Source organism: Anser anser (assembly GCF_964211835.1).
Source record: "Anser anser genome assembly, chromosome: 3".
NCBI lineage: Eukaryota > Metazoa > Chordata > Aves > Anseriformes > Anatidae > Anser > Anser anser.
This window is the reverse complement of record NC_139722.1, coordinates 105048603-105071341: the sequence shown is the minus strand read 5'-3', so window position 1 is coordinate 105071341 and position 22739 is coordinate 105048603. Positions and strand designations below refer to the sequence as shown.

Genomic DNA, 22739 nt, shown 5'->3' with positions numbered 1-22739 from the left:
AAGATGAAAAGGAAAAATGAAAACAAAGGTATGTTCCATTACAAGCGTATTAAATTTATTTTACTTAAATGGGCACAAACCACAAGTGAAATAATTTTCACTTTGGAATTGCCTTCAAATGATTTAACTTCACTACAGCCACCACACACTCATATTTAAAGCACTTTTTCTCCAACGTGAGTTCCCTAAAGGATTAAAACACTTCCAGGCTAGAGGTGGTTTTCGGTACACAGCCTGAGGTCAGAATAATCAGTCTTGCCTCATGGGGAGAAGAGGTGAATGGTGAAGAAGGTGGTGAAGAATGCATTTGAAGGCAAATATTCTTAAAATAATATAGCTCTTCCAAATGCCTAATTAGTGACATTAGATCCAAAGGAAAACAAGCTCACTGAAACTTTATAAATAGCATAGGCCACTCCAAGGAAAATGCAGCCAATCTGCCTATTTTTTTTTCTTTTTTAAATGAAGGATACTCGGGACATAATCCAAACATATGGAATAATTCTCATTGACTTCAATTTACTCTGGATCTATCCTCCGGCTTGTTAAGTTCCTTAACTGTGGCATTAATGCCAAAGGCAATTCTCCAGCTTCCTTTACAAAAAATTGATCTGGCCCTCCCAAGTATGTATTATGGTAAATGTTGGTCCTGAACCTCAAATAGAGACAATTACTACTGAAATTAAAGACTACCTTTTTTAATGTCTGTTTTTCAGTTCTATAACAATAGCACAATAGACTGTGCTCATTGTTCTGTTCACTGGTCTTCCTGAAATATCTGAGAAGTGCGGGATCTCCAGACCAAATAAAATGACATATTTGTCATTGAAGGTACATCTTCTTTCCTCTGTCCCATAATTACAGGTAAGCAAATATTTCATTAAAAAATATTTACATTTTAGTTGCTTCATAAATCTTCTGCAAACATCTTACTCAAACGAAACTTATTTAAAAGCTATACAAAAAATACAAATTAATTATTAACACCTTAGCTATAGGTGTGCCATGACATGGGGACATGGTTTAGTAACGGGACTCAGTAGTGAGGTTAATGGTTGGATTTCATGATCTTGAAGGTCTTCTCCAACCTAAATGATTCTATGATATTATTTTAGTTCTTGGTTTAGAAGAGGTTAACTTTTCTATGTGGTTTTCCAGTAGGAAGCATCAAGAACTTATTTTGAAAAGGTGTTCACTGGTATCTCCTTAAGTTAACTACAACTTCCTGTTAGCAAATTCATTTAAAAGACAAAATACAGAAAGCAAGCATATGTGGGAAAATGACACATATTCAGGTTTTGTCTAAATACACAAATACATCATTTTAGTAATGATTCAGATATATAACTAATCCTGCTTGAAGAAAATCCTTATTGATTTCCTACAGTTGATTAATAAATCTGTTGCTAGACTATTTATCAAAAGGAATCATGAAAAAAATCTATCTGGCAATTGCTCATAGTTCTTCATGTATTTTTCAAGCCTGTATTCCTTACTCTTCCCTCACTATCTCTTTTCCCAGTAAAATCACCTCTAGGTCTTCAAAACCTGCCCTTTATTGAGAAGTCCTTTGCTTTGGATCCAGGCTTTTACTTTTCGTATAACCTTAACTTCAACTTTCAGAAATTTGCATGCATATTACAACCACAAGATCATTACAGAACTATCTACTTACTAGCTCTGAAGGCATGAAGTGTATTTCTATGTACTTTTAGTATCTCCTGAAAAAGCTATTGCTGAATGGACAGTAGCATTAACTTAAGAAATCAACAACATATATTCTCTCCCTGCTTCAAAATAAATATATTTTTAATGTTGCCTATTAAGCTTGAAAACTTGAAAGCTAAGTGCTTCCTCTTAGGGTGAGCATCTGAAATAACTGTTTTTAACAGCCTCAGAGCATCATTAAACCTTTAACACATTTTAGAAGCATTTGACCTCCATGCCTTTTACATAAAAAGTTACTTAGAATTGGTAAATCAAACAATGTCTTGTCATTTACTTGTGCTTACTATTAGGTACTTTAATTAAGACTTTTGGAAGTAAGTTAGCAAACTAATTAATTTACAACTGCAATAAAATTGTAAGAAACCCATTAAATATCATTAATAAGTCAATACATACTTAGGAAATTAACTCTATTTTTATTACTAAAAATTACTATCGACTATCAAATGCCCCAGTACCAATTACTTGTAGAAGGGAAAAAAATTTAACTGACATTAAATTAGTATATTACTTCTCTACAATTTGTATTTTTTTATACTTGATTAAATATTAAGTTGTAAGAAATATAATTAGACAATCAATAGTTCAGGTTTTACATACTGACAAACACAATCTGCTTCACATTTAAGATGGCAACTTAAAATCAATTGGATGTAGAACTATAGGAAACGCTACCTGTTAACTGGCCTGATCCCAAACCTGCAGAAGTACAAGCAGCTTTTAGGAGCTTTATAATCAGAATCTAACCCCATGCCTCAGGAAAACTTTCTGTAAGCAAAAGCATTTAAAAACTTGAATCCATTTAAGATGCTAAAAAGCCCTTCATGAATTAAAGGTAGAGAGGTTGACAGAGTACATGAGAAGAATGGTGGTGATGAACTATAGCAATGGTAAGAGATGTACCAAATACACTTATGGCTCATCCTGAGCATTAAACAAACAAACGAAAACCCTCAAATTGCAAATATTTTCATTTTTCCTATCAACCTAACCTGATCAAGAATAATTATATGATGGGACTTGGGGAATGTGAAAATATTGAAGGAACAAATCACTTTGACTTTCTAATACGTTGAATGAAAAAGAAAGGGAATGTGGAGCACAATGACACTGACAGAGTTGTATTTCTCATCAACAAATTTTGGTTAGATGGGATTTCAATCTTGAATTTTTAAATTCAGAATTATAGAAAACTTCAGAATGTTATCAGCACATGATTTTTATTTTATTTTTTAAAATTCCCAATAGGCTGTTATTTTTGCATTTTATATGCAAGAATCCAATTTTTTCCATGATTAAAGAACTCACAAAATGGAATTCCCAACGTTCAAAAGCAAATCCCAATCCCAAACCTCTACTTTTGTCACACCTCTAGTAACATTTAATTTAGATTCAAACCTATATTCAACTATGGAAATGGTAGACCAATTTCCTAAGATTTTCTATGCCCCTTAATTTGTTTTTAAATTGCACATATTGTGTATAAAAGGCTTAGAAAAGTCAGGCTGAAGGGCTGTTATTGTTTCTTGGATGTTTCTTTTCCAAATGCACCTATGTTTTGGACTCTTCAGTGATATTAAGGTATCCAACCACCTAAACTGCATAGAGGCTTCTATCAGCTGCAGAAAAATTAATTCTAAATGAATCTTTTCTTATTGCTTTCTGTATTTCCTCCAAGCCTAAGGTGACACCTTGGCTGCTCATCACTACTTCCTTTCTAGTAAAATGGGCCCAGTCTTCACCTGTGTGCAGGAGGCATAGTAGTTTCAAGTAACTGAAAAATGAACGCACGGATTTCTTCCCTGGTTGTATTATTCATATAACATGTATTGTAAACAGAATAGAAGAGTAACCAATTGCTAAAATCTGTAGACAAAATAGGACATTTGTTCCTTCTTATGCTCACAATATATTTTAATAGCCTCAGCAACCAACTTCTGTCATCTTCAGAACAGTACCTTTTCCTCTGGAGAAGGGCGTGGGTTTACTGGTGAATGAAAAACTGAATATGAGCTGGCAGTGCGTGCTTGCAGCCCAAGAAATCAACCATATCCTGGGCTGCATCAAAAGTAGTGTAGCTAGCAGGTCAAAGGAGGTGATTCTCCCCCTCTAGTGAGACCCCACTTGGAGTACGGCATTCAGCTCTGGGAGCCACAGCATAAGAAATACATGGACCTGTTAGAGCACGTCCAGAGGAGGGCCACAGAGATGATCAGAGGGGTGGAGCACTTCTCCTGTGAAGACAGACTGAGATAGTTGGGGTTACTTAGCCTAGAGAAGAGAAGGCTCCAGGGAGATCTCATAGAGGTCTTCTGAAATTTAAAGGGGGCCTACAGGAAAGATGAGGAGAGACTCTTTATCAGGGAATGTAGTGAAAGAACAAGGGGTAACAGTTTTAAACTAAAAAAGGGTAGGTTTAGATTAGATACTAGGAAGAAATTCATTATGAGGGTGGTGAGGCACTGGACCAGGTTGTCCAGAGAAGTCTCCAGAGCAATCTCAAAATTGCTCAAAATTTGGTCTAGCAGAAGGTGTCCCTGCCTTCCACTAGAAGGGGGATCAGAACTAGATGATCTTTAAAATCCCTTCCAACCCACACCATTGTATGATTCTATGTTTTTATGTGTCCAGTATTGGTATTAGTTTCTATCAAATGTCTCACTAAAACAACATGAACTTTTCACTCAGCCAACAGTGCCTTTCCTTGTCACCGATGGCTCTCCTTCAGGCATTCCCAAGAGAGTTTATGTACTTTCATAGCAGCTGAACAATTCCTGCAGTTTGTTGCAACATACTCCCCAAACAATGTGGAATGAATGACTTATCTCCCATTTACTTCTTTGTTTTGCAGTGTTGAAATACTTTCTTTTCATCCTTACAGATATACCAAGATGAGTTTTGTATGTCAGGAGAAGAGCAGATGCTTTCTGTCTGAATATGCCTTGCACTTTCAGCACAAGGTCAAGCTGTTCACTGTTGGAGCCTAGAGATCTTCATCTTTATCTACGAACAGTGCCATAAACCCCTTAATACAACTGACCTCTGGAGAGTAATGTAAATAATGAAAACAACATATACTCTCTAACAGATTTCCCTATCCTAGTTAGGCTGAAAAGGAGGATATGCCACTCAGCAGTATTCTAAGTAAATGAAACTGAGAAAAGGTGTTAAGTGCTAGAAGTAATAATATTCACTGACAAGCCACCTGAAGATTTCAGTATGTTTCACAATTTCCATAAAGATGGTAGAACTAAAACACAGCTGCTTCTGACACAAAGCACTGAATTTACATACTTAAATTGATAATGAAGCTTGTATTAAAAAAGGTAACTCCTGATAAGGTTGCCCATTACTAAAATTCCACACACTGTATCAAGCTATTAGGGGTAACTCCACAATAACTGCTTTGGAACATTTTCAAAGAAATGTACGCTTTATAAAACCAACTTTACCATAGTTGTTCAAAAAAACAACTCTGAAATTGTTACAAGGAACATCCAAAGATGACTTGCAAGATATATGTTTCAGAACCATTCATCTGTTCTATTTTCTGCTGCAGAAAGTGAAGTTGTCAGGATATGCATCTGGTAAGCCAGGAAAAGTACTGATCTGTTTTTCCCCAAATTGAATTTTCCTAGAAATTCATTCCAAAAGGGGGAAAGAAAGATCTTGTTCCCTTCAAGAAGTTAAAAACTTCTAACGCAACATTTAAAAAATATATTCTCTGGAACAGAATAGTTAAAAAACTATTTAAGTAACCTATCAAATGAAAAACTTTAATTCTTTGAAGTTTCTTAGACAGAAATCATGCTCATCTCTAAAAAGTCATCAAAACAGTATGAGCTAGAAACAATAAAATATGGTACATTACCTGTACTGCAGTTCTTTATTGCAAATGAATCCACAGCCGCTATGCTCTTGTTCCCATGAGCAACATACTCCAGTGAGATCCGAAAAGGTTTCTCTAGATGTCCAACTCTCCTTTGAAGCAGTACCCATCTGCATTCATCATACAGAAAAGGGAAAGAACAAAGAAGAAGAATGATAAGAAAGGCTATTTTACGAGGACCGAAGCCTTCAGAGAAGCAGCTTTGCATATGGCTGGCCATACTGTACCTTGTTCTCTCCTCCCCCCATCATCTCATGGTGCTCCATGGTCAGTGCCTTCCCCTCCTGTGGATTTTGCAAAAGCAAACTTCTAAGCACCAAGATTTCCACAGAGCTAAGATGTTGAAAACCCAAGTAAATAATGGCCTACTGCTCTCTTCTGTTGCACTTCTGTGCTCCTGGACTTCTCAGAGATGTCTGCCTGCTGTTTCAAAGAAGCTTAACTGTCTTTACAAAGCAAGCTGTGAAATCTGTAGCACACGTGTATATGCTCTCTAGATATCACTCCCCCTGCTCCTCACTGGCAAAGGCTGTTAGTCAGACTTGGGCAATAAGCCAGTCTCAAGGACTTGTGTAAAAAATGGTTATTTCCAACACTGTGTTGCTGGTTGAGGTAGCATGCTTTGCTTCTGATGTGGCTGGCTGGAATGTCTAGACATACAAGAAGCACTACAACTAAAATATGTCATTTTTCTTGCTGTTTTTTGTTTGTTTTGTTTTGTTTCATTTTGGCCTTAAAGACAAACAGTTCTACCAAATAAATCAAGGAAATGGAATGGAGAAACAGTTCTGGAAACTAACATAACATACTGCAGGAGTGTTTCAACTTAGTCTGCTTGTTGCCACAAGTAAATGAGAACAGAAAATCTGTATGAGCTTAATGTACTTTCTGAGATGTCAGAAGACTTTAAGGGCTTGCCTTCTTTAATGTCCACCTTCTACCCTCTGGTTCTTATATGAACGACATACAACTATTACGGCATGTCAAAAGGAGGGCTACAAAGAAGGTGAAGGGTCGAGAGGGCAAGACGTATGAGGAGCAGCTGAAGTCACTGGGTTTGTCCAGCCTAGAGGAGAGGAGACTGAGGGGAGACCACATCATGGCCTAGAAGGGGCAGCAGAGGGGAAGGTGCTGATCTCTTCTCTCTGGTGACCAGCAAGAGTACCCGAGGGAACAGCATGAAGCTGCATCAGGGGAGGTTCTGGCTGGATATTACGAAAAGGTTCTTCACTGCGCGGGTGGTTGAGCTCTGGAACAGGCTCCCCAGGGAAGTGGTCATGACAGCAAGCCTGCCAGACATCAAGAAGTGTTAGGACAATGCTCTCAGACATTTCATTTGATTTTTGGGTGGTCCTGTGTGGAGCCATGACTTGGAATTGATGTTCCTTGTGGGTCCCTTCCAACCCAGGATATTGTATTGTAATTTTATGTCCTTATTTTATTGTGACATCTGTTCACCCTAGAAGTTTTCATAGAATCATAGAATCACTATGGAATAAAGTAACTATGATAACGCTCTCTGGCCCATTTCATTTTTCATTACTGTGTACAGGCTGCCAATAAAAACACTCGATGGCACCATTTGTGAATGGATGCTTTCGGAGAGGCATGCGTTACTCCTGCAGCTGTACAGAGTCCATCACCCACTTCACTGGTCACTCACCATAAACATGACCAGAGATGAGAGATTGTCTGTAAACCCATTCAGTCACTACTAACCCACTTTTCTGTTTTCTCTACTACTACTATATACACACACACACACAGAGAGAGAGAGAGAGAGAGAGAGAGAGAGAGATTTCTTTTTTAGCATATTGTACTTGAAGAAAAACAAGAAAATGGGTGTCTAATAAAACCTACTAGAAAATGCTCTTTACAGCTCCAGCTGCAGTTTTAAAGATGAGAACAAAAACTTACTGTGTTTCCTGAAGTTGCTTTCAAGCACCCAGTATCAAGTATTTTTGTGGAAGACTATTTCTGGTTAACATAATTGTTCATCATTGTTTCAATCTGAAAAACAGATTTTTCATTGCTCTTTTCCAATATCCTCTTGAAACTCAAATGTTTCCTTATCAAGTACGATCATCACCCACCATTGGTTTGTGACTGTGTGGGCTGTACACAAGAATGCATTTGACTTAAGGGACAGAGAAACCCACTGCAACATAGTTTTGAACAAAACAAACTACATAGTGTAGTATAACAACAAACCTCTTTCCCCAGAAGTATGCCAAAATTTGAATGTTATCAAGCTAAGACACACTTCCAAATGGGAATAACAATATATGTATGTACATGTGTGTGTTTCTCCCTGCCCTTCCCTCGCTGTGCCATTTGCACCAACCAACCAACAAACATCTGTGCTCGCTACAAGGGAGGATCCATCCCAAATCACTGACCCTGTACCTCTAATATCTAGGAGATTTTTCTTTGTGCCGGAGGTAGACACACTGTTTATCTCAGCAGGATTATAGCAGTGTCATTACACTCTGTTCTATATGACACAGTTCCCATCAGGCAAGGAAGGTGCCAACAGGTATTTTAAAGACCTAAATAAAAGTCCTTAAGTAAGGACTGCTTAAAGACCCTGATGACAGCTAACAGTTCAACTCTCAACTCTGAAAACCAAACACTGTGTTTTTTTTTGTTTGTTTGGTTTTTGTATGTCTGTTTTTTGTGGTTTACTAGGTCTCTTTCTCCCTCCCTTTTCAGCAAGAACACTGAAACTAGACTTCTAAGTTTTATGCATCTTTTACAGTTATCTTCATTTTCCACATTTCATCTCTTGTATTTCAGGTTCCAGCTTCAGAAGATGATATTGTCATCCTCTCTCTCCTTTCTCATCCCCCTCACCCAAATGGATAACTCTGTTTTTTACTGAAATTAAATAAAATGAAGCACTGAAAGTGCTTCATTTTAAATGCCTAGCTTCTCTGTGCATTATTTCTTTTGACGTCATCTCAAGTTAGGTATATTACAAGGATCAAGGATATGAATTTCCATACAAACAGGGTAAAAAAGAAGATTTAGATTTAATTTTTGTTATGAACTACAGAAGCATCTGTATGTCACAAAAATTGTTTTCCTTAGTTTCAGAAGACTGATGGGTTTTAATTCCAAGTACGCAGTGGCTCTCAACAATGATTTCCATTTCTGTGCTACTGCTAACCCTCTGGATAAATGTGCCAAGAGTTTTAGGAATTGCTTTTCTGAGTTACTGGTGCAATAACTTCAGTTTGAAATTCTCGGGCTTCTCATAGTTTACCACAGAAACTTTATTAACTCCCAGAGCTGTTGCCAAGCAGGTATTTTATTTCACTGCAACTGCAAGATGGGAAAAGGCAAATTCACTCAAGTTCAGATTCACTACAAAATATATTCCTGTTTTGTGGAACAAATTCTTACAATAGGTTGTCTGAGATTCAAAGATTCATGTGAAATTAATTCCCAAGTATCATCCTGTTCTTCACAGACACAAAAATAAATGATCTGGAGATGACACTAACTGGTAGATTTATTAGGGAGACTAAAAATAGCTACCAGGTCAGTACAGAGATCCATGAGCAAATCAAGACTGGAGTCAGTTCTGCCATTGTTCTGTGGCAGAACAGGGACTCTGATCTCCAAATCTTTCCATACAACACCCTGTATTTAACAGAACCATACTCATTTGAAGATCCTTTAATAGAGGCGGTCTGGCAGTAGCAAGATCTACTGCAGCATAACTGATATGCATTAGATGTTAGTTAGTGGTAGCTTTATTGTGAGTGGCATATGTTATGAATCTAATTTTAGAAAGCATTTTAGCAAGGTGACAGAAAAGCTACTTCAGTGATCTGCTGAGATATTTGTGGCAATACCGTGTGTGGAGTCTCTTCATCCTGATTTCATGTTTAACCAAACTGGTAGCTTTCTATAGTGAGATGATTGGCTTGGTGGGTGAGGAGAGCAGTAGACATTGCTTAATCTGACTTTAGTAAGGCTTCCGACACTGTCTCCCGTCACATCCTCATCAACAAACTGCTGGAACTATAATTTAGGTAAGCAGGCAGTGGAGCATCTGACGTATGAAGAGAGGCTGAGAAAATTGGGATTGGTTACCTTGGGGAAGAGAAGGCTCAGGAGGATCATATCAATGTTTACATCTTGTGGAAGGGTGTAAGTAAGAACCAATTGGTCATATCTAATGAAAGGACAACAGGGAATGTGCATAGACTGAAATACAAGAAATCCCTTTTAAGAAAAAATTGCCTAATCTAAGGATGATTTAACACTGGAAGAACTTGCCCAGAAAGACTATGGAGTCTCTATCCATACGTTTTGTTCCTAACTATTCAAAACCTGACTGGATAAGGATCTGGGCAACCTCTTCTTGCTGACCTTGCATAGGGCAAGGAAGTTGGACTAGTAAATATCAGAGGTCCCTTCCAACCTCAGCCATTCTGTGATTCTGTGAAACTTAGGTCCCAAAAGAAAATTACATCAGATAACAGATTGTTCCTGATATCCTCTGCATAACCTCCAAGCAGTGTACAGAGTGATGAATAAGACTGGTAAGCTGACAACTGCGAGGACAAATGCATCAGTTACTGTGCATATAGCTATAATCTCCACTCAGCCTTCAATAGCAAAATCTGTTTTTACCACATCAGCCACAATAGCTAGAATGATCTCTCTAGCAACTGCCACAATCAACAAGTAAAACCATGGCTTAACATCTTAATTCAATGTTTTATGCTGCAAAGCAACACACTATAACATTGTTTAGACACTGCTCCAAGTCTTGATTCAGCAGGCCAGACCCACTCAAAAGGACTTTCACTGAAGTTATGTTATGAAAGAAGCTGGCTCAGACATTTTGAATCTAGAATGTAAATAGATTTAGACTCAAACTTATAGCACCTTGGTCTTCAGTGACAGAATAGCTAAAATCATGGAACCAAGTATTTTCAGACTTCATACAAGTTCAGACCTGTATATGTTATCTAGAGATAATTTGTTGCTTAAAGAAAGCCTGCACTACATCCAGAATTTTTCTTACAAGGCTATATCATTCTTCCCCAAAACAGAAAATGCTGCTGACAGAAACTGATCACAGTACAAGAGCTGAATTTTCAAGTGACCACCTGTACACTCACTTACTCTCTGTAAAGTGAAGGTGTGCTAGAAACAGAGCCTTAGGACTTGCATAGCCCTGAAAGAGTTAGGTGGTCAGACTGTAATGGTGAAGCACTTCTTTCTGACCTAACCTTCCTCTTAGTGCTTCCTCTGGCCTCCCATCCATGATTCAGTTTGCTAGATACCAGGTGATGCTTCCCTGCCTCTATTTTACCTGCAGTTACCCAGTTTCAGAAGCATAATAGAGTTTTCATGGAAACTTAACTTCTGAGAGATATTTATAGTTTAGCTACTCTTTGATTGTGTAGTGTGCAGCTTCAGGAGGAACACATAACTGATTAACTCTAATCAATACACTAATGCATTAGATGCCATGTTGCACGCTCCTCTGGGTAATGCCAGCAATGATTAATTGCAAGTGCAAGTCAGGATGCTCTCTTAGAAGCAGTCAATTCATAAAAGAGATGTGCTAGAATTCTTAAGTAAAATCTCAAGAGAAAACATTTGCATCCTGCATTTGTCTGTCTTTGTGGATAAATGATTCTGATAGTTTTGAATTCAATTAATAACATAACTTGTTGAGTCCCCTTTCATTCTGCTAAAGAGGTGTTTCAAAACACTTGATCGCAGCAAGCTTTAGGACTTCAGTCTTGATATCCCATACATTGCAACCATCTTAGTGATTATTCTCCAGACTTCCATCTACATATGCAAGATAGAATTCATTTCCATGCTGCCAGCCAGCTTGACACCTGTGTTACCACCTATGCCTTCACTGTGGGTTTGCCCTGGCTTCTAGCATAGGTTGTTTCACCTTAGGTATGACAGATTTCTCATAACCAAGCCAAGTTACAGTATGATTTATTTCTCCAAATCCATGCTCTCTCATCTAAAATACTCTTGTTGTTACAAACACTTATCATGGTATGCCTGAGAGGAAAATGCAATGTACCTGTACAATCTAGTCTATCCTTGGTAAAGGTTTCAGTGAACTTTGGGGAATTACAAAATAAAATGCCAATAATAGCATCTGCATCAGAGTATTTCACATCAAAATCCACCTGTGGCATGATAAAGGTAGTGAAAAAAATTGAAAGCCAATTTTTGAGAATGAAACCTTGGACAGGATTAAAAAGAAAAATTATCATTAGGAGTCCAAAAGAGAATTTTCCTTCTTTACTAGATGAATTGGTAAAAGAACATAACTTTCTCCATCCTACATACCATTGCATAATTACACAGGAGTTTATAACAGGTTCTAATCTTGCTTCCACGTTGCTCCATGCTTACTTGCCTGATAGCAATTAATGCATACTGCACAGACTAGACATTTTTAGGATACAGCAAACATAAAATTAAAAAATGCTTTCAGATGATGCAAACATAATTCCAAGAGACAGTAGAAGAAAAAAAAAAAAAAGAACCACAGAAGGCTTTTTTCACTGGTTCAACCAATACATTACACTGCCTTCTATTACTTTTAATTAACAATTTTAAATTATTTTCAGCTTACTGATCTTAAAATTACTTAAAAGACATCAGGGCCTTAATTTTATGGATGATAATATAGTCTTGAAAAGGATCTATTTTCTAAAATGGCAACAAATAAAGTTAGTGTATATTAATACAAGACATTATTTAGCATTAAAGGAGATAGTTCTTGAACAATGCAGAAAGACTGCAGTGCAAACTCTTCTGCTCACAGAGCATTCTACTTAAGAAGAGAAAGAGAAATAGTTTTCCTGTATTGATTTAATGCGAGTTGTCCTTCTATCTTTTTCTATGGCCTCTTGTGAAAGGAAGATGTAACTGTTGGTGATAGGTTAAATACAATTAAGACCTTTGTTCGTGTTATTGGATCAGACCTTTAACATCCCTGTGACTATTAGATTCTACCTGTTCCCAGAATGCTTCCCAGCCCTTCCTTCAAAATGCCTTTACGAGATGTATTCACAGATGTATTTTAATTGCCATTAAAAAAGATGGAATTAATTGTAATGATTTTCTTTTCTTTCACTGTCTAAGGAAAAAAAGCACGTGGGTTTTGATGCTTTTCTTTTAAGATAAAACTAATGACCTCCCTCCAAGAAAATAACTGTGTAATTCTTCTAGATCTGGATAACAGGTCAGACTCACGGTATAATTACCTTGCTTAGAACAGGAGACCCAGAAGATTTTGGCTCCAGACTGCAATAATACTGCCTCACTTGTACTGGGGAAGAAACTAACTTTACACGCCTTTTAGGACTGCACTGGTGGGCCCTTCTGTACAGCTACTCTTTTTGACAATTGTACAGTCTGAGGGATGTCATAATATGGCAGAAATTGCTGTAGTTTTCAACAAAACATGAGTAGCCCATACAGGATATCTTTAATTCATACTTATTCTTGGATAACATAGGAAGTTTGCAATTAAATCATTAGAGTTTCATTGTTATTTGGATTTCCTCCTATATTTAGAACATGCTACAAGACCACAATACACCTATTCTACAGAGGAAAATTTATCAATAGAAAACAAAAGCTATGAAAAAATATACTCTCCTGTTAACTTAATAGAGTTAAAATATTAAAGTTTTTGCTTTTCTGTGTATCTTGTAGAAAAGACTTGTTTTGAAGATTTTGCATTACTAACCCAGTTGAAGTAAATATCTTGCTCTGAAAAACATTTGAATGCTGCAATGAATTGAATCAGATAAGTAACTGTGAAGAACTGCAGCCGCACAATTCAATCTATTTTCTTGTGATTACAAATGAGAATCTTTGCATGGATTTTAATACAGACAGAGGTCCTGAAGGAAACAGCATATAAACTCAGAGGAATGCAAAGAAAGGCAATGAGATCAGTCTGCTTGGTGAAGGACAAACTTCTTTCCAACTGAGTCATCTGGCACTTTTGCACTGGAATGTAACCCACAAAATGCAATGGGCATTTTAAATTAAGTTTTGCTTTTTTAAATCTGTGAAAATAGTAACCCAGATACTTATAGGAGGATTCTGTTGCTGACTATTCCAAAATGTGAATTTAATATGAACTTAGCATGGCTATTGCTATGCTAAGAAACTTGTCTACTCAAAAGGTCTGTTGGCCAAGTAGTGCTGTGACATGAGAAAGCACTGGTGTTTTGTTTTTTTTTTTTTTTTAAGACAGAACAAACTATTTTATAATTGGCCACTTCTCCCCATCCAATAAACAGTTTTCAGTTTTTGTGAGAGCTCCGTACTGACATGATGTGGCTAACCACTTCAGTAAGAGACTATTACAATAGCAAATACAGTAGAGCTAGGCAATCTTCATTGAGGAATATGTTCATCTGGCACTCCTCTTTTCTTTTTGCTTCCCAGTTAAACTGTGTAAGATTAAAAATGCTTTCTTCCACCTCATGAGAAGTACATGGTTGGAGGCACTCCTGAGATGCTACAATTAGTAATTGTATCTGACATGTAGCATCAAAGCTGATGTGAAAAGAACAATAGCTCAGCATCTTTTTCTGATGCACAATGGCTCTTCAGTGTCATCTCTTCTTGTAGTCCTCTCCCTATTTGCCCATGAGCTTGATTACATTTCCTTTAATGAAGCTAACACTGCCAAAAAATGAGATTTCACTCTATGAAACCAGATTGCAATAAGTACTCACAGTATGTAAGCCTAGGCAACCCTAGCAACACTTAGCATTCATATAACCCATTACACCTTTAAATGCTTATACAGACTTCACAGCCCCTTAGCAAAGCCATCAAACATCTCATTTTTCAGGTGGATGAAAAGGAGGCACAGGAAGGTTATATGACTCAGTCATTCAATAAATAGATGGCAGAACTAAGATCAGAGATAAAAATTTGTGATACTTATTCCTATGTCCTAATCCACTGCATCATGCTGCTTCTGGTGATGGTAATTAAATTTCACGCTTCAGGGAGTAACTTAATTGTCTGTGAGGATCATAAAGAAATTCCATCCTTTCAACCCAATGTACATCACTGCATTTTTTTAATTTTTATTTAGTGTACCAAAAAGTAGTCTTAATTTTTTATTTAAATAGTTAAAGTGAAACATAATTTGATCTTAATTACAGTCAAATGTGGTCAAGGCTTCAGGAAGACAGGAGGCCTCTTCAAAGAGCAGAGTATAGTGGCAAGGTATTCTGAAATAACTCAGTTCTCAATAGCTGTGTCTGGGAGACCAATTAAATAAGAATTTTTACTTCTGCATTCAGCAATGATTTTTCACAACACACCTAAAGGAAAGTACAGATATTGTGTCTGTTCAACATCTGTACAGTGGAATAAACCCCTTGAAAGACTTTAGGTTCAAAGGCTGAAAGAGTGGATGAGAAGGAAGGTTTAACTTGAGAGAACAGCTGTGCTTAACTCTGAATCCTTTAGGGATATGCTGCAATTATCTAGTAGCTTTAATAACCTAGACTTCAAAATGAAGTATCAATATATCCAAAGAAAGATTAAGGGCTAGACGGAGTACTCTTTGGATTGTAAGGTTCAGAAGGGTTTATAGAATATCTACTCCAGACATTTCCAACCATTTCAAGAGAGTATCCAGCCTCTATAAGAGGCTCCTAAACCCCATTTATCAGTTCAAAACTCATAAAAAGATGTCAGGATCTAAAAATAAAAAATAAATTAAAAAAAAAATTGGATTTCAGAGATTCACACACACACAAAAAAAGACTGGCAGATAATCCTCAGCAAATTCCACCTTTCCCATATCTTCAGTTATTTGCAGTGTTTGTTTGAAACACAGAGGTGGGCACATGAGTCAGAGAAGATTCTGCATGGAGTGTAGGGTGTGCCACATGCAGTGAAAAATAAGTAAATAAAAATGAAGCACATTGCAAGATAAATAGAAGTAAAATGTCTTTCATAAAGCTGTGCAATACAGATGTCTATATGTATGCAACATGAAAGGAAATTGCAGAGGTGAAGAAGAAAGATGTATTTCCTGACAAACAACTTCCTCCTCCAATTTAATTTGCTTCCCTCAAACAGACATTTGAAAGATATGACTCGTTAGGAAGGATCTGAATCAGGAAAGATGGGTGTTGGAATGCAGAAAGATTGTGTCTACTACTGCTTATATAGCAGGGATTGTAACAGTTACCGTTACTGGGCAGGAGAGAGGTTCTCTGAATTGTATGACTGAACTTTGAATGGGGAAAGCCCTTAACGAACGAAAAAGAGAGCAACTAAAGCAATCACCTAATGACTATATTCAAAGACATAGAATGTGCTTATCAGAGCAAATAGTACCTCAGAGGTTGGACAGACTGTACTGAAATTTCAGTTTTGAAGTGAAAGCATGAAAGTGTACACCATGAAAGTGTGCACAGCTTTCAATATTGCAGTAAGGACAGCAGTGCAATCATAGTCGATAACAATCTGCTCATTATGTTATCACATTTGGAATATCATAGAATCAAAGAATTATAGAATGGTTTGGCTTGGAAGGGACCTTAACGATCATCTAGTTCCAATCCCTCCATGCAACCTGGCCTTGAACGCTTCCAGGGATGGGGCATCCACTACTTCTCTGGGTAACCTGGTCCAGAGCCTCACCACCCTCTGAGTAAAGAATTTTGTCCTATTATCTAATCTAAATCTACTCTCTTAGTTTAAAACCATTGCCCCTTGTCCTATCACTACACTCCATGATAAACAGTCCCCCCTCAGCTCTCCTGTAGGCCTCCTTTGGACATTGGAAACCTACTATAAGGTCTCACCAGAGCCTTCTCTTCTCCGGGCTGAACAAAACCCCAAATCCCTAAGCCTGTTTTCATAGGAGGTGCTCCAGCCATCTGATCATCTTTGTGACTCTCCTCTGAACTCTTTCTAATACTTCCATGTCCTTCTTGTGCTGGGGGCCCCAGAGCTGAATACAGTATTCCAGGTGGGATCTCATGAGAGTGAAGTAGAGGGGGAGAATCACCTCCCTCAAGCTGCTGGCCGCACTTCTTTTGATGAAGGTCAGGATATGGTTGGCTTTCTGGGCTGCAAGCACACATTACAGGCTCATGTAGAGCTTCTTGTCAACCAGCACCCCCAGGTCCTTCTCAACAGGGCTCCTCTCAACCCATTCCCGCCCAGCCTGTACTTGTGCTTGGGATTGCCCTGACACGCAGGACCTTGCACTTGGGCCTTGTTGAACGTCATGACGTTCCCACAGGCCCACCCCTCAAGCCTATCCAGGTCCCTCTAGATGGCATCCCTTCCCTACAGCATGTCAACTGCACCACTCAGCTTGGCGTCATCAGCAAACTTGCTGAGGGTGCACTCAATTTCACTGTCACATGTTACTGACAAAGATGTTAAACAGTACCAGACCCCTGAGGAATACCACCCATTACTGATCTACACCTGGAATATGTGAGAACAGTACCTGCTGTGCAGGCCCATATAGAAGAAACACTGCCTTTGGTCAAGACTAACTTTTGCCACACATGTTGAGACTGTCTGTCCCAAAGATCTGATCTCCTTTGTTTAATACTAGACATTTCCAAGAGAAAGAACCGCAAGAGGTGAAGATGAATGCCCTGATAGGAAGCCAAAAGTATCTGACCACAGCTGCCACTACCCAGAAAAACAAGTTTAAGCCACTGCCTGGGATAGCAACTTCAAAGAAGCTGGAGCACTGCGAGGTTTTATTTAGCATGGCATACATTTGCCTGTTAGTCTCAACGTTTGGCATGTAAACTTTCTCTTACCATAAAGAAGAAAAGCCTTGACAAGGAACATGACTAGAAAACAGACTCCACAAGATGTTCTAGTGAAATGTACCGGCTTCTCACAGCCAAATAAAAAGCATCTGCACAGCTGATATACTGTCAGCTCACCTACTGGAAACATAAACTGGGGAGCAACACCAACACTGTAACACCGTGTTACCTGACATTAATCATGTGTTTCGTGTCAAAGCAAGAGGATTTTTCCATGTGTTATTTTCTAGGACAGTTTCCTTGCTGTTCCTCCTGTTCTGCACATAATACAACCATAATCCAAAAGCTGCAGGATGACCTCGAAAACACTGTAAAATTTTTAGCCCTTTCTTTCTTACTTTTTCTTCCACATGAACTGTCTGAGTACATGCTTCAGAGTAGGATTTTGCCTCTTTCATGAAAATTTAGATTTAATGACTCTCAAAGTCTCTCAGTGACCTCCAATTTTCCTTAACAAATGTAACGAAAAAGCTCTCAGACTCCATATCTGGCAAGAAAAATCAATCCTGTTGAATAAAAACTAGCCTATGGATCACAGAAGCCCTTGAATCATAGAATCATTAAGGTTTAAAAAGACCTCCAAGATCAACTAGTCCAACCGTCCCCCTACGCACCAATGTCACCCCCTAAACCGTGTCCCTAAGCACCACGTCCAACCTTCCCTTAAACACCCCCAGGGACGGTGACTCCACCACCTCCCTGGGCAACCCGTCCCAGTGCCTGACTGCTCTTTCTGAGAAGAAATGTCTCCTCATTTCCAACCTGCCTCAGGATATAATGAACTCTGGTCACAAGGAAGTTAATGCTGCCTGAATCTGTAGGATATGCTGAGCTGAGCAGTGGGCTGGAAGGAAGATGCCATTAGGCAGAAACTGCATCAGAGCATTCAAGTGATTGTGTTTTAGTCAGTAACTCCATCTAAACCACTGCGCTACCCAATACATCCATGTTACCCACTGTCAGCTGAATCCTGGATTTGCCATTAGGCCATACAAGAATGACTTTCTGTCAATTCAGTGCATTCATCTGACATGCTGACAAAGTCTGCTTCCCTAAACAGCAATTCAGAAATGGGCAAAATACAAAGGTGAGGAAAAGCAATGGTTAAAGGAAAGTATACCAAGAAAGGCTACAGGTATACTTGAGACCTTCTGTTGGCTGCCTAAAGTCTTCAGGCTTCAACAAAGACTGCTACAGAAATTTAGCTCTTTGGCTGTGGTAAAAGGGCAAAAGAGAAATGTGGGGGCTGCAGAACAACCACAGGCCCAGGGCCTTACTGATTTTCTGAGGGCCGCTCCTAATGCTTTACTTATTTACATCACAATTCTTCAAAGCTCTTCTCTGCATGCAGTAATTTGTAAATCAGTACAGAATATAAAGATAATGACTTTCTGGTCTAATATTTTACATTCACTTGAAGTTTAAGTCGTTGAGAATAACAGACAATTAGGAAGACTGGTCTTATAGGTAAAGTGAATTTAGTCCAAAGAGCTTTATGATCTAAGAGAAGTCTTTCACCTACCCCCTCCCTTTTTCTTCTCCTACTTTTAAAAGCCAAGAACACTAAAAGCCCTAACAAATTCTCTTCATTAGTACTTGTAGTAATTTTACCCTGCTGGGCAGCTGAACTCCACCACAATCACTCTCTCACTCCCCCTTCTCAAAGAAAAAAGGGGAAGAAAATATGATGGAAAAGGGCTCAAGGGTTGAGATGAAGACAGGAAGATCACTCACCAATTATCATCACAGGCAAAACAGACTAAGCATGGGGAGATTAATACATCTTATTGCCTATCACTAGCAGACCAGAGCAGTGAGAAACTAAAAGCAAACTAAAAACACCTTCCCTCCATCCACCCTGTTCTACCTCTTCCCCCCTGAGCAGTGCAGGGGAACGGGGAATGGTGGCTGCGGTCAGTCCATGACACTTCATTTCCGCTGCTCCTTCACAGTCACTCTCTGCCCCTGCTCCAACATTCAGGAGCTCCTGAAATGATCCTGTGTGGGCTTCCCACAGGCAGCAGCTCTTCAAGAACTGCCCCAATATGGGTCTGTACCACGGGGCCCATCCCCCAGGAGCAAACTGCTCCAGCACGGGTCCCCCACGGGCGGCAGCTCCCCCCAGACCCCCTGCTCCTGCGTGGGCTCCTCTCCACGGGCTGCAGCTCCGGCCCGGAGCCTGCTCCTGCGGGGCCTCTCCATGGGCCGCAGCCTCCTCCAGGCCACATCCACCTGCTCCACCGGGGGCTCCTCCACGGGCTGCAGCGTGGAGATCTGCTCCGTGTGGGACCCATGGGCTGCAGGGGGACAGCCTGCTCCACCAGGGGCCTCTCCACAGGCCGCAGGGGAACTGCTGCTGCGTGCCTGGAGCACCTCCTGCCCTCCTGCTGCACTCACCTTGGGTTCTGTAGGGCTGTTTCTCACTCCTCTCTCTCCCAGCTGCTTTTGCTCAGCGGTCTTTTCCCTTTCTTAAATCTGCTCTCACAGATGCCCAAGCAACATCACTCCCTGGCTCAGCTCTGGCCAGCAGCGGGTCCCTTTCTGAGCCAGCTGGAGCTGGCTCTGATCTGACATGGGGTAGTCTCTGGGCTCTGCTCACAGAGGTCACCCCTGCATCCCCCCTGCTACCAAGCCCTTGGCATGTAAACCCAATGCATCTAACATGTCTGTGTTTGAGATTCACTTCTAACAAAAGGCACAGAACATACAACAGATTTTCCAAGGTGAATGAATAAAGTACTTAAGAGAGCAGAGCAGCTGTTTCAATTACAGCATTAACAGCCAAAGCCCTAAGCACTCAGTACTTCTGGAAACTCAGTGGTGGGTAGGGAACAGAGCCATCTTTATAGACTATAATTAAAAGACCAACACGAATTGCGCATTCAGAAGAAACATGCAGCAAATGCTTTTAGTTGCAGTTGGTCATTTTCTGTTTCAGCCTTCCAGAATTTTGTTTTTGTTTTGCAATGTGAATGAACCCTTTTCATAGGATGTGAAGTACAAGCAACTCTAGCACTCCTATCCTGCTGCTTATATGTTTCTCAATTTTTACTTCACCAAAAAAAAACATTTAAACATCTTCTTCTCTTCTATTCTCCTCTCCTTTTACAGGGACAGGTTTGTATCCTGAGGGACTTAGTGGATGTAAAACGTTCATTTCCAAGCAAGCAATGTCCCTTGTAAATCATCAGTCCATTGCAATGAAAGAAACGGTCAACCTGAAATGGTATTACATTTCATGCCTGCTGATGCGAGCCATGTAAATTCAAGAACTTGTCTTAAAACTTGTTAGTCAAACGTCTAAGTTGTCAGGCAGCAATGATTATAAACAAAATAGTGGAGCTGGTTCAAAAACACACAAAGAGATTCTTCCCTGTTGTGGTTTAAACCAGCAGGCAGCTAAGCACCACACAGCTCACTCCCCTCCTGCCCCCCAGTGAGATGGGGGAGAGAATTGGGAAAAAAAAGAAAAAACTCATGGGTTGACATAAAGACAGAAAAGAAAGGAAAAATAATAAGGATAAAAAATCTATAAAGCAAGTGATGCACAATGCAATTGGCTGACCAATGTCCGCCCAGTACCTGAGCAGTGACCAGGCACCTTGGCCAACGTGCCCAGTTTTATTGTTGAGCATGACTTCACACGGTATGGGGTATCGCTTTGGCCAGTCCCAGTCAGCTGTCCCCTCCCAGCTTCTTGTGAACCCCCAGCCTTCTCACTGGCAGGGCAGCACGAGAAGCTGAAAAGTCCTTGGCTCTGTGCAAGCACTGCTCTGCAACACTAAAACATCAGCATGTTATCAGCTTTATTCTCATCCTCAGTCCAAAGCACAGCACCACACCAGCTACTAGGAAGAAAATTAACTCTATCCCAGCCAAAACTGGGACACTCCCTTGAGCGAATTTCTGTTCAACCAGACACAATAGAGTGGACAAATAAAACAAATTCAATTTTACTAAATTCTGACTAAACAAAAAGTCAGTTTTATTCCCCTGACCATACTGATGCACCAGTATAATGCAGTTACTTGTGGAAAGAGACCTATGAACATTTTCACAGAGCACTATAGCATACTGATCCCCTGGGCTTGAATAGCAGGTGCCAGGGAAACATAACTCTGAAGTCCTCAACATACCACTAAATAAAGCTTCTTGATATCTTGTTGTTACGAAAGTGAGGAAGCAGAGATACAGCACAGGAATACACAACAAAAGACTCTGCTGAAGGCTGACACAAATTGTGGCCTGAGGTCAGAGTAGTGGATGTGGCAACCTCTCTGAGTACAGCACTTTCTAGGATAGATAGGGACGGCCCTCTTCTGCTAGAAGCTCTGAACTCAGTCCCCATAAGCATCCTACTTCACGTAACTCTGACATGATTTCTGCCAGTAGACGAAATATTTCTCAGTCTTACAATTACACAAAGACAAACAGCTTCCAGACACCTTGCTAAGTAGAAATTAGATTAATAGCTTATGTAATGTACGCATAATGGCAGACTGGAACATCTGTCATCTCACAGATGAGGCAAGGCTGTGAGAGGATTGTTTAGAAGAGAAGGTTCAAGTAGCATCTTATGAATATGTACAAATACTTTGCTTTGAGCAGAGGCATTGTGCTAGGTAATTTCCTGACATGCCTTTCAGCCTCAATCATTTTGTGATTCAGGTAGAAGGTGTTCCATTGGCTAAAGATCCCTGTCTTCACTGCTGTTTTCTTTAACAAAACATGCTGAATTACAGACACTCTTGGATCAATGATGCTGGAGGCTCAATGGAAGGCACATCTTCAATTTTTCTTTTCCAGCTATATACTGAGAACTTCAGTTGTATGAACCTAATCAGCACGGAAACAGGATACATGGATGAGAAAATGCGTATTATTAACAGCTTACTGAAGTAGTCTGTGCTTTACTCCTCTTGATGTAGGCCTTGAAAATGCAAAGAGTCAGAAAAGCACCAAGAGTTATTCCTGAAGTTTCTGTCAAATGCTTCAAATCTTGCTCCACTCTCAAATTCATTTCAAAGTCAAAGAACCATTTTCTTGTTAAAAGTGCAAAATTTAATAAGTATTAAGCAGCCTTTCCCTGGAGAGAAACCCTTCAGACCCTTTTAGACATCTGCTCTGTGCTTGTTTACCTTATACTTTGTTTTTTGGTCACTATTCTCTATTTGCAGAAGGGGAAGGAGAAAAGGTTATTTCTTCTTGTTGTTTTGTGCAAACACCAACATTCAAAACTCAAAAATGTGTACAAGTGTGTAAACGGGGCTCTGGAG

At 39.4% G+C, this 22739-nt stretch overlaps 1 protein-coding gene across 9 annotated transcripts in view; it reads right to left on the bottom strand.

Annotated features, from left to right (window-relative positions):
• The window catches only part of ALK (ALK receptor tyrosine kinase), a 305848-nt gene that overhangs the window by 96430 nt on the left and 186679 nt on the right, over window positions 1-22739 (bottom strand). For 8 of the 9 annotated variants that reach the window (XR_014581118.1, XM_083827801.1, XM_083827805.1 and 5 more), the window contains exon 5: window positions 5600-5727. Coding sequence is in view for 7 of the 9 variants with exons in the window: in XM_083827801.1 (XP_083683927.1) it covers window positions 5600-5727 (128 nt within the window). In the remaining 2 variants the exon portion in view is untranslated. Of the gene's footprint in view, window positions 1-5599; window positions 5728-5844; window positions 7305-22739 lie in introns of those variants that run through there. The other variant, XM_083827809.1, reaches the window with a different exon arrangement.